Raw genomic sequence first — 22286 nt, 5'->3', positions numbered from 1 at the left:
TACAAATCAGGATATTTAAAGGATTACCCACATCAATACGAAATCCTGTTGTGCTCTTTGTCATGTATATTATGTAAAGAAATTTCATTCATTTTATCTGCATGGTGTAAGAAAATATTATGTTTGAAGCATTTATTTACAGATCATCATTATGGTAATGATTTTGTACCATAATGATGAGTTATTTATTATTTTCAATTAACAAAATTCACATACGGTGAAACAGTAAACTAAAAAACAAAACAAAAATAATGTAAAATAATAATTTAAAACATCAAATATAAATAATATAAATAACTAGGCTAGTAATGAATTTTTAGGTATTGTAACTCAGTACGTTGAAAATAATCTGACAACACACTGTGTACAGCTTATTTTCCAAAAATGGTATGTAAGAAACTAGCTTTATTACACATGTATGTATATATGTTGTAACAAAAGTTTCAATTTTTCTACATTAACTAACGGCGGTGCAGTATTTTGCAAAATGTATTACAAAATTTGATTATACAGTTTTCAAGAATGTTAATTACATTTCAACTTTTATATGTAAATATTTTTATACATTTTTCAAAAATATTCCCTCCAAACCTAACATACCAAATTACCTTTCAGGTTGTGTTTTGCCCCTTAAAGAGAAAGAGAGAAAGAAAGAGAGAGAGAGAGAGAGAGAGAGAGAGAGAGAGAGAGAGAACTTTAATGGGGTAAAACACCCACAAAGTTTAATCAAGATCATTTACTGACACTTTGGAGTGTTCCAATGTTAGATTTAAACATCCTGTTGTTAAGATTCATGGACAGTATGTCAAACACTAGAACTGACGCTCTTCATACAGGAACAGCCATATAAAGTAGTTCAAATCATTGCTTGAGCAATGTGCTACAGCATCCAGACTAGTTGTTGTGGATCCTACTATTAATTAATGTAAGCAACATCATCTATAATTTACACTGTTGAGTCTTATAATTTAAATACTTTCTGCAAGTTGGTTGCCACACACACTAATGACTGGAAATTAGTTACACGTTATTGTTTCTATACCCATTGCTAGGCCAAAGAAAATTTTGAATTGTATGAGATTTATACTTACCCTGTGATGTGAGAATAGGACAGCATTCATATCATATATCAACTACAGTATTTTTTAACTGGTCAAAAATGGATCAAAGATATTCTGTATCTATGAATTACCACGATCCACATGTATGTAAACATAGTCATAAGTTAATTTGCCAAGAATCAGCAGCATTCTTCGATAGTAGAATTTACAGTTGTGGTAAAGAACTGTTTATGAATAAGATACAACTGTCCTAGGAATTTAATGTTTCTTTATCAGCCATTTCTTAAACAATGTTCTGAAGGTATGTACATTTGACATAATGGTGAACTTAAATATCAATTCATCTTGATGTCACATTTACATGTAAAAATTTTGGTACACCTGAGATGATTGTGGATTAACATTAAAAGATACCCAATGTAATTTATCATGTGTGTTCGATTTGACTTCTGTATTGCCATCTACTTGTCAAGCAGCTGAAAAGCTTTCACTAACGTGAGTGTTACCAGTTTATTATAATGAATCATACATATTCTCATATGCAAATCATTCTCTGTCCAGTTTCCCCAAGCATAATGACCTGATTATGGATATCCAGGAAATGCATGGCTTCTAACAATGAGTTCAATTTCATTCAAAGAGCAAAAAGGAATTAAGTCTTTCAAATTTTCCAGTAATATTAATCAATACTTAACCATCAGTGTTGTGTTCTTATTACTTTTATTTATCTGTCTTGTACATACAGTGCATGTCATGTACCAAGCTCTCATAAAAGCCCGTTCACCGATGCCAACCATTACTATGCCTACAAATGAAATAAAGGTTGCAATGCCCCCTGACACTGGGACTGGTGAAATATATTCATGATGCCCAGGTGGTCATCAAGAGCAACACTTGGTATCTGGTCTTCTCTTAGGGCAGTCATACAAGGGCTGTGTACACGTGTATGAACTGTCACTATCTTGAAATTAACTACTTGTGTCAGTACCAGCAGATGCCTGCTGCAGAGTGTCTTCACAGTGATTCACTCTGCCTGCATGTGGTAAAGCTGTTGTAACTAGTGTGCCTCAAGTTGGAGTAATTCTCTTCTTGGCTAACAATGGAGTCTCGATGATTCCATAATTATCTTGGACCAGGGTGACAGACACAGTGATGACTCTTCGACATAGCATGTGCATTACTATAGACTGGTGAAGATTACTTACTCAGTGTTCGCATGTTTCTATTTCTCACAAATGCAATGCCTATACCTCCTGACAGCTACCACAAGGGTGCTTCAACCAAGGAGAGTGTGCCGCCACTCCCTGACCTACCCCCATATTTACATATAACAATTTGCATTCCACAGTGACACATGAGTATATATTTCAATTTTATCCAGTACCAAACTCAGTACATATTTCCATTTTTGTACACACTTCGTAATTCAGTTGTTTTGTACAAATGTCTTTGGTTAGTAGAGCATGCCAAAAACAGTTGAGCAGAGAGTTTGTAGTTCACACTTCACTCACTCACTCAGTCAGTCATGAATTAGTTCTTTCTTGTTGTCATGTTGTATAGTACATTTTTATGTTTTTATATTTAGAATCATTTCACAACTTTTGTTATATAAAAATTGCATGTGTATTTACATCTCAATATAAAAATTTGATTTTGGAAATTTTATGCAATGGAGTTTAATTTCTATTTAATGGGACATTGGAGCATTTATTACATGGCCACCTTTTGTGAAAAATATTACGTTTCATGTTATTGTAAAAACATGAAATCAATGGTATGTGTGATATATGGCAAATAAATGGATGGATGTGTGCATCACAACAAAACAGTGTCCTTTTATAAATAATTAACCTGGTCATACAGTACTACTTACACCATCATTTCAACGAGGCACATTTTCAACAAGGAGCCACAAACAAATGTGTATTAAAATTGTTTTTTTGCACCCTCCTCTTCAGACATGAATTTCAGTTGCTCTATGTTAGCAAATATGAACTTAAAGAGTACAATTGTAGTAAAAGACAGTTTTCATTATCGTAACTGAACACAAGAGTATTAGTGTACTACTGGGGAGGCGGAGGTTTCACAGCCCAGCACACAGTTTTAGTTTGCAAGGAAATTTCATAACAAGATTTGGTCCGGCCAACTCTCGAGCGCTACTTGTTAATTTGAGACCCTTAAAAGGATGGACTTCCGGAATAACTATAGAAGGGCCAGAGAGAGGCATCATTTCAACACAGTTTTGGTTTCTTTTAATAAGTGGAAGAGTATTGTTGAAGTATTTATTAAAACTTCACTGGCACAAAGTGCAAGAGAGGCATAGTCTGTAGCTTAAATTCTGAGAATCCCTCCATACGTTTGCCTCGAAACGACTGAAAAAGTAGAATAAGGGTAGAGATATTTACCTACAGTCAGTCTCACACATTGTTAATTAATGAAACTGGCAGAGAGTGCAGAGTAGTAAGAGTAGGAGGGGTGGGGGGGTGGGGGGTGGGGAGTCGTGAAATCATGCACATCGCATCATACAACTGACTGTCAAATATAAATGTTTTTAAATACAATGAAATTCACCTCCTTGATATTAGATGCCAATCCTATAATGGCTGATGGCAACCGTGAATCTGCTGTCATCTGCTGCTGCTGCTGCTGCTGCTGCTGCTGCTGCTGTTGTTGCTGTTGAGCAGCAGGAGGAGGAGGAGGAGGAGGAGGAGAACTCTGGTGTATGTGTATTTGCTGCAGGCCTAGGTGCAAGTGTTGCTGCTGTTGCTGTTGAAGCAGCGCCTGCTCCTGCTGCTGCTGCTGCTGCTGTGGTGGTGACTGTTTTTCCTCTTGTGAGTCGCTCAGTGATGATGCAATTTCCAGTGCTGCAACAGTTTCCAAAGCAAGACAAATTTTTGGACTGCACAAGCATTGTCTACCTACAGTTTAAAACAGAGCAATGGTATTTTACATGCACTTTTCACAGTGTAATGGTAAGTCGGGAACCCTATTTTGCATATCATGAGGTAGGAGGAGTCGGACGAGTAAAACCTATGTGAAAAAACCTTTGTTCAACTGGCTTTTATTAATAGCATCATGTAAGAGCCCCTTTCTAGGGTAACAGTGAAGACCTTAACTGCAGCAACAGTGAGGAGAAAGGGTCTTCAGAATGGTGTAGCTGGTGAAAAAGGTACCAATGGGAGTATAAAGAGTACAAAAAATAACAACTGTATCCCAGAGGGGCACCTGCAGACAGCACCTGCCTCCTAGTGAGCAACTGATTTTAGGTGGGGTGGGGTGGGGTGGGAGGAGCGGGGGTGAGAGGGGGGGAGGGGGATGGCAGCGAATGCAGGATAGTGAGCAGCACATACCAGCCCTCACCTCTCCAGCATCACAGTACAGGTTAAGGTAGTAGTTGTGTGGAGACACGACAGGAGACATCACATTTTTCTCAGGTAATTAATTTTGAAAGCAGAAATGTGTAAGCCACTGTAAATGATGTGTCACTGCTATTAATTAAACAAAAACTAAAAATCTAATATTCTTCATTATCAAGTAGGTTCATATTTCTCAATTAGACTTTACATGTGTAATGATTTTTAATCAATTTTCGCACTCTCGGTCTACTTGCTCCATTTTGTTATTACAAAAGCTTTTGTGTGCATAGTAGATGTAGCATGCAGTCTAGGTTGCGGTCTGAAAATGATTTCTCAAAAGCACATTATTGTTCCTCACCATTGAAAACAGTTGTTGACTACTTCAGGTGGAAAGCAGCATTGATATTACAACTGCATCCATCTTGTGTAATCGAGGAAATCGATCCTGAGGAAAATGCTTGAAGAAATCTAGACTGTTCCTCTCGTTATTTAATTTCTCATTACATCCCCTGTTACACTACAGGTCAGTTACCTGAAGCTGCAGATCGAAACAAATATTGTCAACAATCACTGAATATGGAGAGGAAGAGAGATTAAAATCACTCTGTAGTACTGTCACATTTTTAAATCAAAACTGGAAATCTTCCTTAAGATTACACAGAATAAATGGATAGTGTTCAAAATAGTCTTTTGATGAAGACAATTTTGGAAAAACAATTCGATTTCCTTCACCCAACAGATTCTTCCCAACGTGACAATTTCATTTTGAATGTTTGCATATGGCCAATGAAATGTGTTTTCAGGAAATTCTTATCCTAAAGTGAAGTGTTAACTTGTTTGGATGGCTGGTTCTATAAGTAAGGAATGTGGTGTCACATTTCTATGCCGACTGTTTATGTTCATGAAGACATATGCTACTCATTTCCATGAACATATCTATCTCGTATAAAAGATAAATTCCATTTAACAACTAGCCTCTACTAAAACCAGTGTATCTTCATGTAATACGCCAGACTTCTTTGTCAGCTTTTGATATCTTCAAGGAAGTTCTCTATTTTGTGCTGTTGAAGTTGAAGTTCTTGCTCTCATATACACTCATGCTCATAATGCTGATACATGGTGAAACAATGGTCTGGTGGTCAGTTTGTGGGTTTAAATCAGCTCGGGGTATGACCATGCTGTGCATTTGACCTGCAGTCGTCGCACGGTGGCACTGGCAGCAGTCCACATACACAGAGGTGTGTTGGTGCATGTCAGAGTACTGTGCAGCGAGTAACTGTGTAGACATTTTCGGACATGCTAATGGTGACTGTGTGTTGAAAATGGCTCATAGAACACATATTGATGACATGATGAGGGGTAGAATACTAGGGAGACTGGAGGTTGGTCAAACACAGCAGGTCGTAGCATGGGCCCTCCGTGTGCCACGAAGTGTGATCTCAAGATTATGGCAACGATTCCAGCACACAGGAAACTTGTCCAGGCACTACAGTACGGGATGTTCACAGTGTACAACACCACAAGAAGACCGATATCTCACCATCAGTGCCCGCAGATGGCCACAGAGTACTGCAGGTAGTCTTGCTCAGGACCTTACCGCAGCCACTGGAACAGTTGACTCCAGACACACATTCTACAGATGACTGAACAGACATGGTTTATTTGCCTGGAGACCTGCAAGGTGCATTCCACTGACCCCTGGTTACAGGACAGCCCGTAAAGCCTGGTGTCAAGAACACAGTACATGGTCATTGGAACAGTGGTCCCATGTTATGTTCACGGACGAGTCCAGGTATAGTCTGAACAGTCATTCTTGCCGGGATTTCATCTGGCGTGAAACAGGAACCAGATACCATCCCCTTAATGTCCTTGAAAGGGACCTGTATGGAGGTCGTGGTTTGATGGTGTGGTGTGAGATTATGATTGGGCACGTACACCCCTGCATGCCTTTGACAGAGGAACTGTAATAGGTCAGGTATATCGGGACGTCATTTTGCACCAGTACGTCCGCCTTTTCGGGGGATACAGAGGGTCCCACCTTCCTCCTGATGGATGATAACGCACGGCCCCATCGAGCTACCATCGTGGAGGAGTATCTTTAAACACAATATATCAGGCGAACGGAGTGGCCTGCCTGTTCTCCAGACCTAAACCCCATTGAGCACATCTGGGATGCTATCAGTCGACCTATCGCTGCAAGTCTTCAAACCCCTAGGATACTTCAGGAGCTCCGACAGGCACTTGTGCAAGAATGGGAGGCTATACCCCAGCAGCTTCTCGACCACCTGATCCAGAGTATGCCAACTCGTTGTGCGGCCTGTGTACGTGTGCATGGTGATCATGTCCCATACTGATGTCGGGGTACATGTGCAGGAAACAGTGGCATTTTGTAGCACATGTGTTTCAGGACGATTTTCTGAACTTGTCACCAATACCGTGGACTTCCAGATCTGTGTCGTGTGTGTTCCCTATGTGCCTATGCTATTAGCGCCAGTTTTGTGTAGTGCCATGTTGTGTGTGGCACCACATTCTGCAATTATCCTTAATTTGTGAGCATGAGTGTATTATTAGTTGTAGAAACAACACTCATTACATTTTTCAAAGTGACATTACTGAACATACATTCTCCATGCAAAGAATCCTTCTGATTTCACTGGGTATTGGAAGTTTTCCTTTCTTCTTCTTCTTCTTCTTCTTCTTCTTCTTCCCCCCCCCCCCCCCCCCTCCAATTCGGTTTCGTTATGACTCCAGTATTGCTAGGAAAGTTCTTCATTGCTACAGACAAGTCTAGGAGCTCCTCTTGACCTCAAGTTCACTGTTTAACTGTCTGTTAAAAATGCCTAGTTGCACTGTAACAAACTCTTTATGAAGATTTACAAGAGTACTGAATGTTGCCTACCATATCTTGTAAGTGATGTGACTACCATGTTAGATAACAGCACCTTATGAAACAAGATTCCTCGCACGGGAGACTGAGATGCAAAGACATTACTGGTCTTTCACACAACTGACTAGCCATTGCTGCTTAGGTGGCTGCACTAACCATCTCCCAGTTCACAGTTGACTATTCCACTGTGTTGTCTTAACCAAAGGGTGCACGCGCATTTATTCTCACTCCCCACCCCACAGCAACTTTTCTGCTAGCAAGCAGGAGCCTGAGCAGACGTGAGTGGTCATTAAGCCCTGCATATCTCTATGTAAAAGAGGACAGAGAGAATGCTTCGCCTCACCCTGATCTCCGGGAGGGGAACACACTGATTATACATATGTGAAAGCAAGAAAAGGAGAAAGAAGGAAAGAATGATAAAGATTTGAACATACAATGTCCACACACTGCTACAAGCAGGAAAGCTAAAAAATGCAAAACAATAAAAAGGGACAGATTACATGCACTTGGCATGTGTGAAATGAGATGGGGATGAAATGAGGAGGCAGAAAGTGGAGATCAGCTTTTCAACTCAGAGGAAATCAAGAGTGGCGAAAACAGTAGGAATACTGATACAATAGAAATTAAAAAATAAGGTAATGAAGGTGCAATATATTGATGGAAGACTGATGGTGGTATGAGTGCAGGGTAGTATGAAAGATGTGGTATTAACACAGGTATGCAAGGTGAAGCAAATAAGAGTGGCCTGGACAAATGGAAGCCATTTGCGATAGCATTAATGGAAGAGGAAAAAAACTGCAGTTACTTCTAACTTCTAACAGGATGGAGCAACTGCCCATACAGTCAGCTGAACCTCTGAGCACATTTACACAATCTTCACGCCAGACAGAGCTGTTAGTGGAGGTCAGTCTGACCATAACTCTAGCAGGCAACTCAAGCCACCTGATCAGTCAGTGTACAATTACTTTGTGTGGGGAGTGCTCAAGTCTAAAGTGTATCACAACAACTCTCATAGTTTCAAGAACTGCGACAGAACATTTTGGATGAGATTGCAGCAATTCCAGCAGTCCAGCTTTGTTCCGCCTTCAGCAACTTGCTGACCAGGACCCGAATGTGCAAGAGGCGACTAATAGTCACTTTCAATATCTGCTGTAGTCAGGTTAGTATTGTATTTCCTTTCCACTGCTATGTTTCTTTGTACTCTGGAACTCTGGGCCACTTTCATTGCCCCACCCTGTACATGCGAACCAGCTAGCATAGAGACAAGGAGGTGGAAAAATATCATGAGAAGATTCAAGAGTTTATAGAGGAATAAAATAGAAATTCTTGCATCATCACTATAGGAGACTGGACTGTAGTGTTGGGTGTAGGAAGAGATGAAGACAGTACGAAAATTTGGATTAGAAATAAGATATGAGAGAGATAAACAGCTAATTAACTTTTGCAAAGAAAACTCACTAGTGGTAACACATTATTTTAAATTCACAAAAGGAGGTATTATGCATGTAGCTCAAATTTGAATAAGGGAATGTATCACCTGGACTACATCCTGAGACAGGAAAGTTTAGGAAATATCTGAAAATGTCAAAGCTTACCAAGGAGCAGGCAAATTCAGACCACAACCTCACAGTGGGAGAAATACAAGTGAAGTTGGGGAGGGGGAGGGATAGTATGGTGGGGGGGTGGCGGACAGTGAAGTGCTGCAGGTTAGACAAAGGACAGGGGAGAGGTGGGGAGGGAGGGGTAGGTAGCAGAAAAGGAGAGAAATAGAAAGACTGGGTGTGATGGCGGAATGACGGATGCATAGTGCTGGAATGGGAACAGGGAAGGGGCTGGATTGGTGAGGATAGTGACTGATGAAGGTTGAGGCCAGGAGGGTTACAGCAACGTAGGATGTATTGCAGGGTAAGTTCCCACCTGTGCAATTCAGAAAAGCTGGTGTTGGTGGGAAGGCTCCATATGGCACAAGCTGTGAAGCAGTCATTGAAATGAAGGGTATCATGTTTGGCAGCATGTTCAGGAACAGGGTGGTCCACTTGTTTCTTGGCCACAGTTTGTTGGTGGCCACTCACGCAGACAGACAGCTTTTTGGTTGTCATGCCTGCATAGAGTTCAGCACAGTGGTTGCAGCTTAGCTTGTAGACCACATGACTGGTTTCACAGGTAGCCCTGCCTTTGATGGGATATGTGATGCTAGTGACCAGACTGGAGTAGGTGGTAGTGGGAGGATGTATGGGACAGGTCTTGCATCTAGGTCTATTACAGTGGTATGAGCCATGAGGTAAGGGATTGGGAGTAGGGGTTGTGTAAGGATAGACGAGTATATTGTGAAGGTTCAGTGAACAGTGGAATACCACTGTGGGAGGGGTAGGAAGGATAGTAAGTACGACATTTCTCATTTCAGGGTACAACGAGAGGTAATTGAAACCCTGGTGGAGAATGTAATTCAGTTGCTCCAGTCCTAATTGGTACCGAGTTACGAGGGGAACGCTCCGCTGTGACTGGACAGTGGGGCTTTGGGAGGTGGTGGGAGCCATAAAAGTAAGGCATGAGAGATTTGTTTTTGTATAAGGTTGGGAGGATAATTACAGTCAGTGAAGGCTTCAGTGAGATCCTCAGTATATTACAAGAGGGACTGCTCATCACTGGAGATTCGACGACCACGGGTGGCTAGGCTGTACGAAAGGGACTTCTTGGTATGGAATGGGTGGAAGCTGTTGAAGTGGAGGTATTGCTAATGTTTAGTAGGTCTGATATGGATGGAGGTAATGATGTAGCCATCTTTGAGGTGGAGGTCAACATCTAGGATGCTGGCTTGGTGTGTAGAGTAGGACCAGGTGAAGCAAATGGGGGGAGAAGTCATTGAGATTCTGGAGGAATGTGGATAAGGTGTCCTCACCTTCAATCCAGATAGCAAAGATGTCATCACTGAATCTGAACTGGGTGAGGGATTTAGGATTCTGGGTTTTTAGGAAGGATGGCCCATGAATAGGTTGGCATAGGATGGTGGCATGCAGGTGCCCATTGCCGTACCCCGGATTTGTCTGTAGGTAATACCTTCAAAGGAGAAGTAATTGTGGGTGAGGATATAGTTGGAAGGAAGGAGGTGGTTGGTTTACAATTTGTCAGGTGTTGGAAAAGGTAGTGTTCAATAGCAGTAAGGCCATGGGCATTAAGAATGTTGGTGTACAGACAGCTGGCATCAATAGTGATGAGCAGGGCACCGTGGGATAAAGTGACGAACTGTGGAGTGTCGAAGGAGGAAATGTTTGGTATCTTCTATATAGGAGGGTAGGTTCCGGGTAACAGGTTGAAGATGTTAGTCTCAAGAGCAGAGATTCTCTCAGTGGCGGCATAGTAGCCGGCCACAATGGGTGTCCTGGATGGTTAGATTTATGGACTTCAGGAGGCATATAGAAGATAGGACTGTGGGGAGTGGTAGGGGTGAGTAGAGAGATTGACTCCTGGGAGAGATTCTGGGATGGGACTAAGTATTTGAGTAGTGGCTTGAGATCCTGCTGGATTAAAGGATGGCGTCACTGTGGCAAGGTTTATAGGTGGAAGTATCTGACATTTGGCCGAGTCCTTCTGCCAGGTAGTCCTTGTGGTTCAAAACAACAGTGGTGGAGCCTTTTTCCACAAGTAAGATTATAAGGTCGGCACCAGTTTTTAGGTGGTGAACTGCTGTTCTTTCAGCAGATGTAAGATTAGCTTGCATGTTGAGGGATTTGGGGAATGATGGTGAGGCAAGGTTCCATGTTAAGAAATTCTAAAAAGTTAACAGGGGTGGTTTGGGGGAAGTGGGTGTAGGTCAAAGTTGGATGGCGGAGTGAACAGAGTTAGTAAAGGTTCCATATTGGTCTTTGGTTGAATCTGATTGGTAGGGTTGGTGGCAAAAAAGTGTTTCCACATTAGGAACTGGGTAAAGGTCTTTAACAAGCCCTGCGTGACTGAATTTAGGAGTGGTGCAAAAGGTGAGGCCATTGGAAAGGATTGATATTTCTGTGGGGCTAAGGCTTCTGGAGGAAAGGTTCGTCACGGTGTTGCAGGTCTGTTTAGGTTATGGATTCTGTGTGGTGATGGGAGGGAGTTTTGGGGGAAAAGGGGGAGGGGGGGTTAATGTAGTAGGTCTGCGAGACAGAGTTTGTCAGCTATGAGGGGACATGGGGGATGTTTGGAGGTTGTTGTATTGATTGTGGACAGTGGTACTCCAAGGTGGGAGTAGGAAGTGAGCAGGATGGAGAGCTTTTTGAGGTGGCATTGTGCATGTTGTTCAAGTTCCTGCAGGGCAAGAGTTTCAATGTGTGTTATGGGTTCCAGGATTGCATAGCAGGAGAATTTTGCGGATGGAGGGAAGGTACTGCAGGAGATTTGGGCTTGGTTGATATGGTTTTGCAGGACTATGTTGGTGAGGGCTAAGGACTGCCGGAATCTGAACAGGTGGAGGTCGTCATAGTAGTAGGGGTGGCAGCCAGAGATGGGTAATTTGATTGTAAGGCCATTAGGGGGGATTCCACGAGCCAGGCAACAATTCAGGAACAGTATGTGGGACTGGGATCTTGCTAGGGATAAGGAAACTTTTCTGTATTGAGGCAGATGGAAAGAACAGGGATCCATGGTGGTGGAAAAATACACTACCTTTTCTCCATCCACGAAATTCTCCTGTTATGCAATCCCAAATTCCTGGAACCCATAACGCACACTGAAACTCTTGCCCTGCTGGAACTTGAGCAACATGCACAATGCCACCTCAAAAAGCTCTCCATTATGCTCACCTCCAACTCCTGCCTTGGAGTACCACTGTCCACCACCTCTACAACTTCCAAACCGCCTCCATATCCCCTCATAGCTGACAAACACTGCCTCGCAGACCTATTACACTTAACCCACCCTTCAAAACTCCCTCTCACCACCACACAGAATCCAGGACCTAAACAGACCTGCAACACCATCATGAACCTTTCCTCCAGAAGCCTTAGGCTCACAGAAATATCAGTCCTTCCCTAAGGCACCTTTTGCCCCATTATCAAATTCTATCATGCAGGACTTGTTAAAGACCTTCTCCTCCATCTCCCGCTCCCTACAGTGGAAACACTTTTTCGCCACCAACCCTACCTATCTGACTCAACCAAAGACCAATACTGAACCTTGACAACCTCAGTTCACTCCTCCATCCAACCGTGCTCCACACCCACTGTCCACAAACCAACCCCTGTTAACTTTCCAGAATTTCTTAACCTTGAACCTTGCCTCACCATCATTCCCCAAATCCCTCAACATGCAAACTAACCTTACATCCACTGAAAGAACTGAAGTCCACCATCTAAAAACTGATCCTCACCTTATAATCCTACCTGCAGACAAAGACTCCACCACTGCTGTTCTGATTACCTGGCGGAAGAACTCCGCCAGATGTGAGATACTTCAACCTACAAACCTTGCAAAAATGATGCAATTCCAGTAATCCCGCAGGATTTCCAATCACTACTCAAATCCTTAGGATCATCCTAAACCTTTCCCCACAGTCCACCTCTCTACTCACCCCTACCACTCCCTGCACTCCTATCTTCTACATGCTTCTCCTGAAGTCCATAAACCCAGCCACCCAAGATGCCCCAGTGCGGCAGGTTACTGTGCCCCACTAAGAGAATCTCTGCTCTCATAGACCAACATCTTCAACCTATTACCCGGAACCTATCCTCCTATATAAAACATACCAACCATTTCCTCCCTTGACTCTTCACATTTCTTGTCCCTTTACCACGCGGTGCCCTGCTCGTCACTATTGATGCCACCTCCCTATACACTAACATTCCTAATACCCATTGCCTTACCACTATTGAACACTGTCTTTCCCAACACTCGACAAATTCCAAACCAACCACTTCCTTCCTAGTCACCATGACCAACTATATCCTCACCCAAAATTAGTTCTCCTTTCAAGGCATTACCTACAAACAAATCCACAGTACAGCTATGGGCATCCACATGGCACCATCCTATGCCAACCTATTCATGGGACATCCTTCCTAAAAACCCAGAATCCTAAACCCCTCACCCAGTTAGGATTCACTGATAACATCCTTGCTTTGTAGATCAAAGATGAGGACACCCTATCCCCATTTGCTTCACTTGGTCCTACTCAACACAGCAAGCCATCTTCGTAGATGTCGACCACCACTTCAAAGATGGTTAGATCAGTATCTCCGTCCATATCAAACCTACTAACCATCAGCAATACCTCCACTTCAACAGCTTCCACCCGTTCCATACCAGGAACTCCCTTCCGTACAGCCTAGCCACCCATGGTTGTCGCATCTCCAGTGATGAGCAGTCCCTCTCGAAATACACCGAGGGGCTCACTGAAGCCTTCACTGACCGTAATTACCCTCCCAACCTTGTACAAAAACAAATCTACCGTGCCTTATCTTTCCAGTCCCCACACCACCTCCAAAAGATCTGTCATCCAGCCACAGAGGAGCATTCCCCTCTTAACTCAGTACCAACCAGGACTGGAGCAACTGAATTACTTTCTCTGACAGGGTTTCGATTACTCTCGTCGTGCTCTAAAATGAGAAATGTCCTGCCCACTATCCTTCCCTTTCCTCCCACAGTTGTATTCCACCGTCCACCAAACTTATGCAATATACTCATCCATTCCTACACAACCCTTTCTCCCAATCCCTTATCTCATGGTTCATACCACTGTAATAGACCTAGATGCAAGACCTGTCCCATACATCCTCCCACTACCACCTACACCAGTCTGGTCACTAGCATCACCTATCCCATCAAAGGCAGGGCTACCTGTGAAACCAGTCATGTGGTCTACAAGCTAAGCTGCAACCACTGTGCTGCATTCTAGGTAGGCATGACAACCAACAAGCTGTCTGTCTGCATGAATGGCCACCGACAAACTGTGGCCAAGAAACAAGTGGACCACCCTGTTCCTGAACATGTTGCCAAACATGATACCCTTCATTTCAATGACTGCTTCACAGCCTGTGTCATATGGAGCCTTCCCACCAACACCAGCTTTTCTGAATTGCACAGGTGGGAACTTTCCTTGCAATACATCCTACGTTGCCATAACCCTCCTGGCCTCAACCTTCATTAGTCACTATCCTCGCCAATCCAGTCCCTTCCCTGTTCCCATTCCAGCACTACACAGCCATCACTCCTCCACCACACCCAGTCTTTCGATTTCTCTCCTTTTCTGCTACCCAGCCCTCCCTCCCCACCTCTCCCCTGTCCTTTGTCTAGCCTGCAGCACTTCACTTCACTGACCGAGCGAGGTGGCGCAGTGGTTAGACACTGGACTCGCATTCGGGAGGACGACGGTTCAATCCCGCGTCCGGCCATCCTGATTTAGGTTTTCCGTGATTTCCCTAAATCACTCCAGGCAAATGCCGGGATGGTTCCTCTGAAAGGGCACGGCCGACTTCCTTCCCTAATCCGATGAGACCGATGACCTCGCTGTCTGGTCTCCTTCCCCAAAAAACAACAACAACTTCACTTCACTATCTGCCACCCCCACCATACTATCTCTCCCCCTCCCCACCCCAGCCTCCTCCTTACCCCACTCAGTCGCCACTCCCATCATGCACTGGTGCTGCTGCTCACAGTGTGGTCTCAGTTGCCTGAGACTGCAGTCATGCGTGTGAGTTGCATTTGTGAGTGTATGTGCGTGCGCATGTGTGTGTGTTGTTGATGAAGGCCTAATGGCTGTAAGCTATAATAGTGAGTCTTTTTGTAGTACCTATCTGCAACTCAGCATCTCCACTATATGGTAAGTGGCAACTTTCCTTCTCATAATACTGTTATACCTGGAAGAGATTATTGCAAAATGCTATATGGAGAGAGTGGAATGTGTATTGCTGGGAAGAGAATACAATGTATAAGATTTGTCAATAACATGATATTAGTGGCAGAAAGAGTACAAACTGTAAATAAAATGCTAAAAGATCTGAGCGAAATCTGTGTAAAATGTGGGATGATAATCAACATAGCAAAAACAAAAAGTATGGTGATCAGCAAACAGGAAGGAGTCTGAGTAATATTATAGTATGTCAAGTTGTTATTAGCCAAATAAGAGCATTTAAATATCTTGGAAGTATGATCATTGAAGACTTGACATTTCATCAGAAGGTGAAAATTCATATTTCTATAACAAAGAAGGTACTCAATACAAAGAGGAAAGTGTTGTTGTTGTTGTTGTTGCAATCTTCAGTCCAGAGACTGGTTTGATTGAGCTTTCCATACTACTCTATCCTGTGAAAGCTTCTTCATCTCTGAGTAATCACTGCAGCCTACCCCCTTCAGAATCTGTTAAATGTATTCATGCCTTGAACTCCCTCTACAATTTTTACCCTCTGTGCTTACCTCCAATACTAAATTGATGACCCCTTGATGCCTCATAACGTGTCCTACAAACTGATCCCTTCTTCTATTCAACCTGTGTCACGAATTCCTCTTCTTCCCAATTATATTCAGTACTTCCTCATTAGTTACATTATCTACCCATCTAACCTTCAGTATTCTTCTGTAGCACCACATTTCAAAAGCTTCTACTCTCTTCTGGTCTAAACTATTTATTGTCCATGTTTCACTTTCATACATGGCTACACTCCATACAAATACTTTCAGAAACGACTTCCTGACACTTAAATCTATACTCTATGTTAACAAATTTCCCTTCTTCAGAACGCTTTCCTTTCCATTGCCAGTCTACATTTTATATCCTCTCTACTTTGACCATCATCAGCTATTTTGCCCTCAAATAGCAAAACTCATCTACTACTTTAAGTGCCCCATTTCCTAATCTAACTTCAGCATCACCTGATTTAATTTGACTACATTTCATTATCCTCATTTTGATTTTGTTGATGTTCATTTTATATCCTCCTTTCAAGACACTGTCCACTCCGTTCAACTGCTCTTGCATGTCCTTCGCTGTCTCTGACAGAATTACGATGGTATTGGCAAACTTCAAAATTTTTATTTCTTCTTCATGGATTTTAATTCCTACTCCACACTTTTCTTTTGTTTCCTTTACTGCTTGCTCAATATACGGGTGAATAACGTCAGAGATAGTCTACAACCTTGTCTCACTCCATCTCAACCACTGCTTCCCTTTCATGCCCCTCGATTCTCATAATTGCCATCTGGTTTCTGTTAAAATTGTAAATAGCTAGCCGCTCCCTGTATTTGACCCCTGCCATCTTCAGAATTTGAAGAAGAGGAGACTACTATGTGTCAAACTAGATAAATGTCTGAGGAAAAGGCTTGGTAGGTGTTTTGTCTTGAGAGTGGCACCCTTAGACGAAGGGATGGACAAAAGCTAGAAGCATTTAAGATGTGGATATTGAGGAGAATGGAGAGGGTATGTTGGATGGAAAGAGTGAGTAACTCAAAGAGTGTTGGGAAGGGTTGGTGAGAGGAGAAGATCACTGCAGATTATATGAGAAAAACTGGATGGGGCACTCATTCAGGCAAGAGTGCTTGCTAATAGATGCTCTGGAAGAACTATTTTGTGGGGTGGGACAGAGGAAGGAGGAGAAACAAGATGGTTGATGACATCAAGGGAAATTATGCAGACATGAAGAGGATGGTAGAAGACAACAGAACATGAATAGTTACGATGTAAAAACTGTTTTGGCACAGAACACATAAATGTATCAATTACATAATATTTGAGCACTTCCTCCTGAAACTTCTTTGACTCTAATTCACTTTCAAAGATTTTAATTTAATTGACTGACTGTTCAGTCCGTTCTTGGTAGATTTTAACCTATCAGAAATGAAACAGATGGAAAGCCTTCCTGGAAGTATCAAGTATATGGTTGGTCTTGTCCAGAAACTGAATACTGCATATCTTGATAATTATAACAATTTCCACTGGACTGACACCAAAACAAAAAAGCTTGTTCACTTTGCGTACTTTCACTACTTTACTTGCTATGATATAGTCTGGAGCAGTTTCGTGAATACTCCAAGTCCCAAATTGGGCAGTCAGAACGGTCAGCAGAGACAGTCTGTGAACTTCGTGTGATTAATGTATTGTTTATTGACATTTACCATCATAAATGTTTTGGTTCCACTCTTTAAATTTTAGTTTTATTATTATTTTTACATCTTTTATCTATGTTTTGTATTCACCTGCCCCATAACTGAGTAGCTTTTGACAACATTGCTCTGCAAGCCCTGAGAGAAAGTAAAATAAGCAAAACATCAGTACATTCACAAGCAGTTTTACTAAAATATTACATGATGAAGGTGCTTAAAATTTCATACTCAAAAACTGATAAAATACATTAGCACTCACCCTCTCATATTCAGATTAATATTTACACTCTAGCGTTTTTCAGCACCACCCGTAAGAATCAATGTGCAATGAACTGGGATACTAAACTATTGAGACAAGAGGAAAACTGAAGTAAGACTCTTTAGAACACACCACTGGCCGATCACTTACAAAAAGTACAACTGAGCCAGCCATACTGATAACACATTAAAAACATTGCCCGAAAATTCTAGGGAACAAGTCACACATTTCACAAAATCTGACCATGTATGTGTCACTGCCAGCTGAAATAAAGGGCAAACTGGATGGCAAATGAGCTGCTGCCCTCTTGCCTGAAAATAAAACACAGTCTAATAAAATATGAGCACGGTGATCTGTAAGCGAGAAGCACCACACTTGGAGAGTCCTTTCTCCAGAGCAAGTAGCCATGCATCAGCAGGGAATGTCCTACGCAAAGGTGAGTGAGAAGGACTCATCCCATCTGCATGGCTGGAAGGATGAATGTCATGGCTGAGTTGTGGACTTTAACACATGCAGGTGTAAGCTGTAGGGAAAGACAGGTAATAAACAATATGTTTAAGTACCAAGAGGGGACAATAAAAGTGGAAGACCAACAACAATGTACTCATGTTAAATATGGCACATGACAGGGATGTTCAATCTATACACCGAAAATGAAATTACAGAAATAAAAGAAAACTTCAGGAGTGGGATTAAAATTCAGCGTCATCTACATCTGTGTCTTCATCTACATCTATACTCTGCAGATCACAGAGGTGCACAGAAGAGGGTACATCCCATTGTACCAGTTATTAGGGTTTCTTCCTTTTCCATTCACGTATGGAACGCAGGAAGAATGTTTGTCTCTCCGCCTCTGTGCATGCAGCAATTATTCTAATCTTATCCTTACACTCCCTATGTGAGGGATATGTAGGGGTTTGTAGTATATTCCTAGAGTAGGATAGTTTATATCTATCTTCAAGAGTCTTCCATTTCAGTTCCTTCAATATCACTGTCACACACTCTCCTGGATTAAACAAACCTGTGACCATTCACCCTGCCCTACTCTGTACACATTCAATATCCCCTGTTAGTCCTATCCAGCATGGATCCCACACACTTGGCCAATATTCTAGAACTGGTCACATGAGTGATTTTTAAGCGATCTCTTTTGTAGACTGATTGCACTGCCCAAGTATTCTACCAATTAACTTAAGTCTACTGGCTGTTTTATCCATGACTGAACCTATGTGATCATTCCATTTAATTTCCCTACAAAGTGTTACAACCAGGTATTTGTATGAGTTGGTCAATTCCAACGGTGACTCATTGACATTATGGTCACAGGAAACTATGCTTTTTCGTTTTGTGAAGTGCAGAATTTTACATTTATGAACATTTAGAAAAAGTTGCCAATATCTGTACCACATTGAGATCTTGTCATGATCTGACTGAATATTTATGCAGTGTCTTTCAGATAGTACTTCATTGCAGATAACTGCATCATCAGAAAAAAGGCAAATTTTAGTATTAATTTTGTCTGCAACAGCAAGTGTCTCAACACACTTCCCTGGGGCAAATTCGAGGTCACTTCTACATGTGATGATGACTCTCCATCCAAGATAACATGCTGTGTCCTCCCCAGCAAAAAGTCCTCGATCCAATAATAAATTTCACTTGATACTCTATATGATCATACTTTGGACAAGAAGTGTAGGTGCGGTATTGAGTCAAATGTTTTTCGCAAATGAAGAAATACTGCATCTACCTGGTGGCCTTGATCCAAAGCTTTCAGTATGTCATGTGAAAAAAGTGAGAGTTTGATTTCACATGATTGATGTTTTTGAAATCCATGCTGGTTGATTTGACATGCCATCAAAGGAGGTCAATGGTATGATTTATCGATGACAATCTACTCTTCAGGAAAAGTGACAGAATTACAGCACCTGTTTAACAGATTTAACAGTATAATGAGCACAGAATATGGATTGATAGTAAACCAAATAAAGACAAAAGTAATGAGGAGTAGCACAAATGAAATACTTGGGGGAATGTAGTGGATTTAAAACCGTAAGTGTGACAGGGACTAAAATGAATCTAACATATAATTGAGGACATTGGGTGCAAGTGCTACTCTGAAATTGAGGCTGGCACAGGAGAAGGATTCATGGTGAGCCACATCAAACCAGCAAAAACACTGATGACAAAAAATGATGGCCTTAGTAGACTTAAGGTGCGCCACAGTGTAGTAGCAGACAGGCTAGAGTGATGGATATTGTGAGCAGGGAACACAGAACAGCTGGCTGGTGAGCTGACAGGCTGGTGGACCAGCCTGCTGTGTGCCATGCAATGGCAGGCTGCACTCAGCCCACCAACCTGGCACACCTGGAGAGCTTGCCCATGGCGCATACAGGCCAGGCCTGCGAGACCCAGCCTGGCCAGGCTGAATCCTGTGCCGTGTACTATTCTAACCGCAGTAATGCCAAAGTCTGATCAGATTTCCTTTTCAGCAAATCTGTCTCATCAACAGAGCCAGTTACTCAACTGACAGCAACTGACAATACAAGCCATTATCATAGCATCCTATCTGTTACTGGCACCAGTTTGATAGACACACGTCCCACTGGTGACTGTCTTGTCACCATCTGCCACATGATTGTAGGAAAGTTGTGATTCTCATGTATACAATCTTGTGCTTTACCTGCAGTTGTTTGTACATGTGTAGAATGTGGTAGAGAAGACTGTTGTGAAGCAGCTGCTGTGAAGAAACTGGATGCTGACGGAGAAGTGACAACGTACTGTTGACCAATCGCTGGTGAGGTTGTCTTTCTTTCTTGTTGTTGTGAGACTTGTGGTTGAGGTGCTGCTGCTGAAGATGGCACTTCAACCTCACGGAATAGAAGTACACGCCTACAAGACAAAAATTGGAAAACAGTTTATACTTGTCTGTGTTTGTCCGAGGTGAATACAAAACTGCATGTCTTAAAATTCATATAAAACTATACATTTCAGAAATAGGCATTAATATCACACTAGTGACATTCATAAATGGTTTTACTGTTATAAAGACAATATATCTAATATAATAAAATGTCACTATAGCAATGACACAGCATATGCTCATATTACAAGAATTGCCATTTTTACATTACGTTAAATACCCTGTAAGTGAACCTGGTCTTAAATGAAATTAATTTAAAATTCTGGAAAGCTGATGTCCTAATATCACATTGATGATTCCTTTATTTCTTTTTTTTAAATTTTTTCTACCAAATATGACTATAAAGTAAGCTAATAACAGGTAGCATTCAACAGTGTTTCTGTCCTACACAAAGATCAACAATGCATTTCAAGAGGCAGTGCTCTCATCATCAGGTAGTAAAACTTAGCTCATTAGGTTAAAATACTCAGAAGTCTACCAACATAATTGCGATATTCATGACATGAAATAGAATAAAAATACAATGGACTGTGGGTGCTTGTACCACATGAAAATCATTGACTTCTGTTAGTAGCCATTCCATCACTCATCGCACCAGGTCACGTCCTGCTGTGGGCTCCGAGAGTGTCAACTTGACATTCCTGCAGAGGTCCAGGGGTCATTGTGAACTGATGGACAGTACTAGGTAAGCAGAGTTATTAGCTCAGCCATAACACTAAGCTATTGGTTGCCTATCTTGCCTTACTTCCGAGGTTTACAATCATTTGCCTCTACCTAATTTGTTAAAGAAGTATTGCAAATCTATAATCATGCACCTTCCCTACAACAACTCAAAAAAAAAAAAAAAAAAAAAAAAAAAAAAAAAAAAAAAAAAAAAAAAAAAAAAAAAAAGGAAAAACTCATTCTGTTGACTTTCCCTCGCATATTCAGAATATTGCCATATTTCTTATCATGAATGGTGATCTCCAGTTAGTTATTCCAGCTAGTCGAGTTTTCTCCCTTTCTTTTCTACACGTAAGATCTCAGTCATCTTTTATTCCCTTACGGGGATGGCCTGTTTCGTATACATGGTTCACAACAGCCGAATTGTCCTAGTTACTTAATCTGAATGCATTTTTATGTTTCTTGAATCTGATAACATATGTTCCTCCTGTCTGTCCAATATAGTTTGCATCACAGGACACGCACTGAATTTTATAAACTCTCACTCTTTCAAACTTATTTATCTTTTTATCAAAATTATGCTTCAGGTTATACCTCCCTAGATTATTTGTCTGGAATTTGTTTCTGTGTAGTTTAAAGATATTTGCGATCTTTTGCGAGACCATATTGATTTCTAGCTTCTTACTGATGTTTATTGTGTCTCTCTATCCTTTCCGATTGGCACATTGGCTGCCCTATGTATGGAATTACAGCAACAGCTCTCAGTTTCCTGTCTGCAGTAAATGCATACTTACTGCCCTTTCTTGTAATACGCAAATTGAGGAACTGCAAACTGCTGTCGATTTCACGCTCCACGGTAAACTCATTTTTTCCTAGGGGCATCATCGAACTTCTTTACTATTTCTTCTGTATCATCCTCAGAACCATCAACAAGCAACAAAATATAGTCTACAAAATGTCTATTAAAATTTTACCTATAATGGTTTGTCCTCCAAGGGGACACTGCCTTATTGAAGGCACCTTCAGTGCCAGGTGGGAGGATTTGTGCGCTTAAATGAAGTTGAGAGTTGTGTCA

The 22286-nt window shown here is 41.7% G+C and overlaps 1 protein-coding gene across 1 annotated transcript in view; it reads right to left on the bottom strand.

Moving 5' to 3' along the window:
• The window catches only part of LOC126204306 (histone-lysine N-methyltransferase 2D-like), a 338750-nt gene that overhangs the window by 271311 nt on the left and 45153 nt on the right, over positions 1-22286 (bottom strand). The window contains exons 2-3 of the mRNA XM_049938692.1: positions 20309-20517; positions 3633-3925 (exon numbers count right to left, since the gene is read on the bottom strand). Coding sequence (XP_049794649.1) covers positions 3633-3925; positions 20309-20517 — 502 coding nt within the window. The remainder of the gene's footprint in view (positions 1-3632; positions 3926-20308; positions 20518-22286) is intronic.

This window comes from Schistocerca nitens, chromosome 9 (genome assembly GCF_023898315.1).
Source record: "Schistocerca nitens isolate TAMUIC-IGC-003100 chromosome 9, iqSchNite1.1, whole genome shotgun sequence".
Taxonomy (NCBI): Eukaryota; Metazoa; Arthropoda; class Insecta; order Orthoptera; family Acrididae; genus Schistocerca; species Schistocerca nitens.
This window is presented reverse-complemented; position numbering and strand designations above follow the sequence as displayed.